This window comes from Otolemur garnettii, unplaced genomic scaffold, assembly GCF_000181295.1.
Source record: "Otolemur garnettii isolate 467f Iridium unplaced genomic scaffold, OtoGar3 scaffold00029, whole genome shotgun sequence".
Taxonomy (NCBI): domain Eukaryota; kingdom Metazoa; phylum Chordata; class Mammalia; order Primates; family Galagidae; genus Otolemur; species Otolemur garnettii.
The window spans coordinates 17681463-17689749 of NW_003852424.1; the positions used below are offsets into that span (position 1 = coordinate 17681463).

At 47.5% G+C, this 8287-nt stretch overlaps 1 protein-coding gene across 2 annotated transcripts in view; it reads left to right on the forward strand.

Annotated features, from left to right (window-relative positions):
- Nucleotides 1-8287, forward strand: part of KDM4B (lysine demethylase 4B) — a 155763-nt gene that overhangs the window by 48605 nt on the left and 98871 nt on the right. For both annotated transcript variants that reach the window (XM_003788769.3, XM_012804561.1), the window contains exons 4-5: nt 839-1014; nt 2897-3011. In XM_003788769.3, coding sequence (XP_003788817.1) covers nt 839-1014; nt 2897-3011 — 291 coding nt within the window. The remainder of the gene's footprint in view (nt 1-838; nt 1015-2896; nt 3012-8287) is intronic.

The window sequence follows — 8287 nt, forward strand, 5'->3', positions numbered from 1 at the left end:
TCATTGTTGTTTGGCGGGTCCAGGCTGGGGATTCAAACCCGCCACCTTAGGTGTACGTGGCTGGCGCCTTAGCTGGTTGAGCTATAGGCACCGAGCCTCTCATTTACTTTTTGACCTTCTAACTTCTTAGCTTGCCACAGGGTTTCCTGATCTCTCTTGAGCATTTACCATCTGCCCTCTCCCAGTCGTGCATGTCCCATGAAGGCTGCTCGTTGTTTCTGAATGTTTCTGGCATCAGGAGCTCAGATGCCTTATCAGTGGTCTCAATTAAGCAGAGGCACTGGAGCGAGTGCTTGTCTTAGCCCCTGGCCTAGGTGTATGTGGCCCTGTGGAGGTCTCTGAGCTCTGGAGGAGCTGGCTGTGGATGTGGGGCTGGTTTCTACTGCTGGAGAGTACTGTTGGAAGCTCACAGCACCTAGGTCAAACCTGGGAATCCTCAAACATGGGTTTCTGAGCACCGAGATGCCAGAACCCACTCAGATCCAGCCCCACCTATGTCTGCTCAGTCTCTGGTCATGCAAGTATGAATAGGGGTCAGCCTCTGGTGCTTGGGGACCTGTCCCACTTCCCAGGCCAGGTACAGACACTGACAGGCCAGGGGGCAGGAGGCTGCAGCTCTGCCCCCAGGTGGGGACTCATGTCAGGTGATGCCAGTCTCCGGGGAAATTTGAAGCAGCATCAGGGAGGGCTTCTAGTGCCCCCAGAGTGCAGTCTGGAGGCTCAGATCTGGGGGGTGCTGGTCTCTGGGGAGTGGGCACCACCCTCTGCTTTGTCTCCACCTGGTGCTCACCTGGTGCCTGCCTGGAAGGCGCTGCTGACTTCTTTCTTGGTCTTTCAGATCATTCCCCCGAAGGAGTGGAAGCCACGGCAGACATATGATGACATTGATGACGTGGTGATCCCAGCACCCATCCAGCAGGTGGTAACGGGGCAGTCAGGCCTCTTCACGCAGTACAACATCCAGAAGAAGGCTATGACGGTGGGGGAGTACCGGCGCCTGGCCAACAGTGAAAAGTGCGTGGGGCAGGGTGTGGGGCCTGAGACCTGGCACAGGGTAGCATGCCCAGTGATGTGGGGACTGGGGAGCAGCTCAGTGGGCCCTGCATGGGTCTCTGCTCCCCTGTCCACTTCACAGAGGGGCACCCACTGAGAGGGACACAGTCTGACCCTCACTATAGCCGCCCAGGTCTGTTCACCTCATTATAGAGCCTTGCCCTGACCCCTGGCTCAGGAGTGTGTCCCCTATACTCTCCTGTGACTCCATGGGTGACAGCCCTCCTCAGAGAGGGCTCTTTGAAGTTGCTATAAATACTGCTCCCTGTTTCCATATGGGCACACAGGCACACATATAGAAACATGTATAGGCACATGGGCAGGCACTCAGGCATGCATATAGACACATACACAGGCACATGAGTGGGCACTTGGGCACACATATAGACACATATACAGGCACATGGACAGCCACATGGGCACACAAATAGATGCATATACAGGCACATGGGCTGGCACATGGGAACTCAGGTACACATAGACACATATACAGGAACATGGGCAGGCACATGGGCACTCGGGTACATGTAGACATAGACACATGGGCGGGCACATGGGCACAGAAATAGACTCATACGCAGGTACATGTGCAGGCACACAAATAGACACATACACAGGCACGTGGCGGGCAATCAGGCACACATACAAGCACATACACAGGCAAATGGCACACACTTGGACACACATATACACACATACACAGGCGCATGGGCGGGTACACATGTAGACACATGCACAGGCACATGGGCAGGCACTTGGGCCCACATATAGACACATACACAGGTACATGTGCAGGCACACGAATAGACGCATACACAGGCACATGGCGGGCAATCAGGCACATGTACAGGCACGTACACAGGCAAATGGCACACACTTGGGCACACATATAGACACATACATAGGCACATGGGTGGGCACTTGGGCACACATACAGACATATACACAGGCACATGGGTGGGCACTTGGGCACACATACAGACACATACACAGGCACATGGGTGGGCACTCGGGCATACATACAGGCACATAGGCTGGCACATAGGCACTCGGGTACACATAGACACACAGGCATGTGGGTGGGTATATGGCACATATATAGATGCGTGGGCATAGATCAATATTTGCATGATTGTAAATACTGCTCCTTGGTTCTATATAGATACATGCAGGCACATGTGGGCACACACAGGCACACATACAGACACACAGACACATTGGTGGGCACATGGGCACTTAGATACACATCTAGACACACATACACGGGCACTCAGGCACACACATAGATACATATACAGACTCATACAAGGGTACACAGGCTCTCGGGCACACACATAGACACTCAGCGCAGCACACATGTATGTACCTGCCTGACTACAAGTCTGCTCTCTGATTCCACAAGGGCACGCATGGGTATAGTCCATGCATTCACAGACCCACTCTTTCGCTTTACCCCCATCCCTATTCTGTGGCCTCCCACCCACCTCTGAGAGCTGGTACAGGTGTAGTTCATGTGGTCAGGGTCTATGTGTCCGTCTCATCTGGTGCCTGGGGCTGATAAAGCCTGGCCCGCCATCAATAGTCCTGGTCTTTGCAGAGCAGGGGATGACAAGAGCTATCAGGGGCCTCGGTCCCCTGCCCATCTCCCCCTGGGCTGTGGTCAACTTGGCTCCCTGGGCCTAGGTACATGGGTCCATTTACCACAGATGAGCACTCTGCATGCACAGTGGGGTAACAGGGAGTCTGAACAGCTCCTCCCACTGTGTGCTGTAGGCACCTCAAACCTCAGGCACTACTGGGTGCTGGGCGCCTACTCTGAACTGGGTGGGGTGTCTGCTCACAGGTACTGCACCCCACGCCACCAGGACTTCGATGACCTGGAGCGCAAGTACTGGAAGAACCTTACCTTCGTGTCCCCAATCTACGGGGCTGACATCAGCGGCTCTCTGTATGACGACGTAAGTGTCAGGACCCAGTCCCTGGGGGAGGAGCTGGGGGCAGGGCTCTGATACACCTGTCTTGGTAGGTCAGCATTGAAATCAGGCAGGAAGATTGCTCTTCCTTAGGGTCTGGTTATGGGCCAAGGCCTAAAACGAGTAAGGCAGGAGCCTGGTAATTTCTCTTCAGAGTCCTTCCTGCCAAACTCTGTTCTGCAGCCCCCACCCTGAGCATATTCTTCCCTCTACAGCTGTACTCTCTGTGTCTAGTTGGAACTGGGATTAGAATACAGGATATTTGGTGGTGGTCCTAGCTGCTGTGCCCTGCCACCCTGGTCAGCTGCCACCCTGATGTAGCCATAGTTGGACAAAGCTGTTTGATGTTTGTGGGTCGGTGTTGGTTGCACCTCCTGCCAACCAGAGCATCTCAGTGCAGCTCTGCTGTCCACGTTATGAGCTCCCACTTGCTGGAAGAGAGTTTAATCACACCAACCTGACAGAATCAAAGCATTGAAGTTTACATGGTTGTATAAGTGTGAAGTCAGAGCCTGTCAAATGATCCATTACTGTTCCATGTAGTATTTTCAGATGTTAGTGCTCCATAGAATCTTTTGTTTATTGATTATCTGTTTCTTTTATAAAATAATGCTATCAAGATACCATTCACATACCATAGAATTCACCCATTTAAAGTGTATAATTAATGGTTTTTAGTAAATTCATTCAGAGTTGTGCAACTGTCACCATTATCAATTCTAGAACATTCCATCATTGCAAAAGGAAATTCTGTCCCCATTGTCAGTCATTCCCCAACCACCCCTCTCCTCAGCAGCTGCTAATCCGCTTCCTGTCTGTGGATCTGCCTATTCTGGACATTTCATATAAATGGAATCTCACTCTGTGTGTCCTTTTGTGTCTGCTTCTCTCACTGAGCACAATGTCCTCAAGGTCCATCCACATCGTGGCCTGTGTCAGAACCTCCTTCCTTGTCATGGCTGAGGGTAATATTCCATGGTATGTGTATACAGGTTGAGTATCCCTTATCCTAAACACTTGGGACCAAATATTTTTCATATTTTGTGTTTTTGTATTTTTTTAGATTTTGTAATATTTGCATATACCTAACGAGGTATCTAGGGGATGGGGCCTGAGTCTAAACACAAAATTTATGTTTCATATATACTGTATTTTGCCATGTATAACACACATTTTTTTTGCCCAGTTTTTGAGGGAAAAATACGTATGTGCATTATATGTGGTACATGGGTGGAACTAATTACATATATATGTAAATGTTTTTAATTCTTTTATTTATGTTTATGCATTAGAAGTGTAACTCTAGAAAGCAATAATGATATATGTATGCAAAATAATACCCTGGAATATGGTAATAGTGTCCCCTCTGCCCTGCCTACCTCCCCGGCTGTCCCCTCACTGGGCAGGTATCACAGCTTTGGATGCTCTAGATCACACGCTTGGCCAATCGTGCTGGACACCACTGTCGCCACCATCTTGGAATAGGTATACCACTGATGGCGATGCATCAAGACCTCGGTGAAGGGAGAGGAGAAGGAGAGGAGTGGCCTTTCCTTCCTTCTCTGCTGAGAGGTAGGAGGTGTGGAGCTAGTTGCACACCTTCTTTTTTTTTGAGACAGAGCCTCAAGCTGGCCCCCTGGGTAGAGTGCTGTGGCATCTCAGCTCATAGCATCCTCCAACTCCTGGGCTAAAGCGAGTCTCTTGTCTCAGCCTCCCAAGTAACTGGGACCATAGGTGCCTGCCATAACACTCAGCTATTTTTTTGGTTGCAGCTGTCATTGTTGTTTGGCAGGCTTGGGCTGGATTTGAACTCGCCACCTTAGGCATATGTGACTGGCACCTTAGCCACTTGAGCCATAGTCGCCGAGCCTGCACAACTTCTGTGTCTGCTTCTCTCACTGAGCATAATATCCTCAAGGTCCATTCAAATCCTACAGATCACCTGGGTGACTGGTTAAAATGAGACTCCTGGACCACACTTAAATACACTAAATCATCTCTCTAGGAGAAGGACTTGGGTATCCATTCTGTTAACAAGCATCCTAGATTGTTCTTCTTACTGGCAAGTTTGGGAAATTATACTAATACAACACCTTGGGGTTCAGACAATTCATACGTTCAAAATTAAAATCTATGGGCTCAGGTACCCCCCAAGCTTTCATGCTTCACTACCAGGTATACTCACAGAAACTGCATGGGGACTGAGGCCCAAGGTCACAACAGCAGGCTATTAGTAGAAACAGGTCTCAGAACCCAGGTCTCCCAGACCCCAGCTCAGGAATCTTCTTCCTTAGGTCCTGGGCGGGTCTAAGAATGGGGCCAGTTGTTCAAGAGACAAGGCAGCCTGGAAAGGGCAGGGAATAAGCCCACTGGGGTTCTCAGCAGAGCAACTATGGCCACTCAGATAGACATGAGTGGAAATAGAAAATGACAGGATGTGGGGACAAGGGTGGGCTAGGAGGGAACAGGTGGGGGAGGTCGGGTGCTCAGGTCATCTGGACCACTCTCTTGTGCTACCTGGCCTCGCCATAATGTAGACATGTTTTATTTCTTTTGGGTAGAAACTTAAGAGTGGAATTGCTGCACTAAGTGGTAACCTTGTATTTAACTTTTAGAGATGCTGCCAGACTGATTTTTTTTTTCCAAAGCAGCTGCTCCAAGTTTTACCCTTACCAGCCACATGGTGTGGAGGGGGTCCCAGTTTCTCCACATCCTCACCAACACTGACTGTTTGTTTTTGTGATTCTGGCTATCCTAATGGGGTGAGGTAGTATCTTGTTATGGTTGTGATTTGCATTTCCCTAATGGCTGAAGACCATGGTTATGTGTGTTCTCATGTGCTCATTGGCCATTTGTGTATTTTCTTTGGAGAAATGTCTATTTAAATAGGTCTATTTAAATTAGGTTTTTTTTTTTATTGAGTTGTAAGAGTTTTTCATATACTTAGAATACAAATCCCTTATCTAATGTAGTAGTTACAGATATGTTCTTCCATTCTCCATTCCTTGGGTTGTTTTTCACTTTTTTTCTGGTGTCTTTGAAATCACAAAAACGGGCAGTGCCTGTGGCTCAGTGGGTGGGGTACCGGCCCCATATACCAAGAGTGGTGAGTTCAAACCCAACCCTGGCTAAACTGCAACACAAAAATAGCCAGGCATTGTGGTGGGTGCCTATAGGCCCAGCTACTCAGGAGGCTGAGGCGAGAGAATCGCCTAAGTCCAGGAGTTGGAGATTGCTGTGAGCTGTGATGCCACAGCATTCTACTGAGGGTGACAAAATGAAACTCTGCCTCAAAAAAAAAAAAAAAAAGAGAAAGAAATCACAATTTTTTTCTTTTATTGCTTGTGTATTGGTCATATCTAAGAATTCATTGTCAAGTCCAAAGTCATTAAAGTTTACTTGTATGTTTTCTTCTAAGAGTTTTATAGTTTAGGCAGGGTGTGTTGGCTCATGCCTATAATCCTAGCACTGTGGGAGGCCGAGATGGGTGGATTGCCTGACCTCACAGGTTTGAAACCAGCCTGAGGCAGAGTGAGATCTTGTGTCTAAAAATAGCCAGGCGTTGTGGCAGGTGCCTGTAGTCCCAGCTACTTGGGAGGCTGAGGCAAGATAATCACTTGAGCTCAAGAGTTTGAGGTTGCTATGAGCTGTGATGCCACAGCAGTCTACCAAGGGTGACAAAGTAAGACTGTCTCAAAAGAAAGAAAAGAAAAACTAGGGACAGCACTTGTGGCTCAGTGGGTAGGGTGCCGGCCCCATATACTGAGGGTGGCGGGTTCAAACCCGGCCCCAGCTGAACTGCAACAAAAAAAAAAGAGAGAGAGAAGAAAAACTAGCCAGGTGTAGTGGTGCCGGTCTATAGTTCCAGCTACTAATGAGGCTGAGGCGAGATGGTTTCTGAAGCCCCAAAGTTTATGGTTGTTGTAAGCTGTGACACCATGGTACTCTACCCAGGGTGGCAGAGTGAGACTCTGTCCCCCCCAGAAGTTTCATAGTTACTCTAGTGATCCATTTTGAATTAATTTTTATATGGTATGAGGCAGGGATTCAAATTTACTCTCTTGCATGTGGATATTCAATTTTCCCAGCACCATTTGTTGAGAAGATGGTTCTTTCCCTATTAAATGGTCTTAGTGCTAGGTGAAATCTCACATTATTGGGTTTTTTAAAATTGATTTTGTCTTTTTAGAGCACAGCAAAATTGAGCAGCAGGTATAGAAAGTTCCCACACACTCCTTGTCTCCATTTACACAGTCTCTCCCACTGTCAGCACCCCTTCCCCACAGAGTGGGTTCTTGGTTGTAATCAGTGAACCTCCATGGACACATCACTATCACCCAGAGTCCTTAGTCTACATTAGGAGTCACTCTGGTTATTGTATAGTCTCTGGGTTTGGACAATGTACAGGGACATGTATCCACCGTTATAGGATTACACAGAGTAGTGATCTGCCTTAAAAATCCCTTGTGTTCCATATGTTCATTCTGCTCTCCCATTAATCCCCAGTAACCAAACATTGATTTTTTTTTTCTGTCTCTATAGTTTTACCTTTTCCAGAATATCCTAGAGTTGGAATCATACAGTATGTGGCCTTTACATACTGTCGTCTTTCACTTAGCAACATGCATTTGAGGTTTGTCTGTGGCTTTCCATGGTTTGACTGCTCATTTCTCCTTAGTGCTGAATAATATTCCACTGTCTAGATGTACCAGTGTTTGTCCACACAGCTACTGAAGAACACTTATTAATTCCAAGTTTGGGCAATGTGGACATATGTTTTCAACTCCTTGGAGTGAATATGAAGGAATACAGTTGCTGGATTGTATAATAAGAATATGGTCAGTTTTGTAAGAAACCACCAAACTGGTTGCATTCCCACCAGCAGTGAATGAGAGTTCCTGTTGCTCCATGTCTTGCCAGCATTTGATGTTGTCAGTGTTCTGCATTTGGCTATTCTAGCAGGTGTATTGTGGTATCTCATCACTATCTTTGCATTTCCCAGAGGTCATGTGATGTGGAGCATCTTTCCATGTACTTCCATGCCATCTGTATATTTTTTTCATTGAGGTATCTGTTCACCCATTTTTGCCCACTTTTTAATCAAGTTGTCTTTTCCTGATTTTTGAATTGAAGAGTTCTTTGTGTATTTTTGGACAGCAGTCCCTTATTAGTGTGCCTTTTGTAAGTATTTTCTTTCAGTACGTGGCTTGTCTTCTCATTTTTTCTTTTTTTCTTTTTTTGAGACAGAGCCTCAAGCTGTC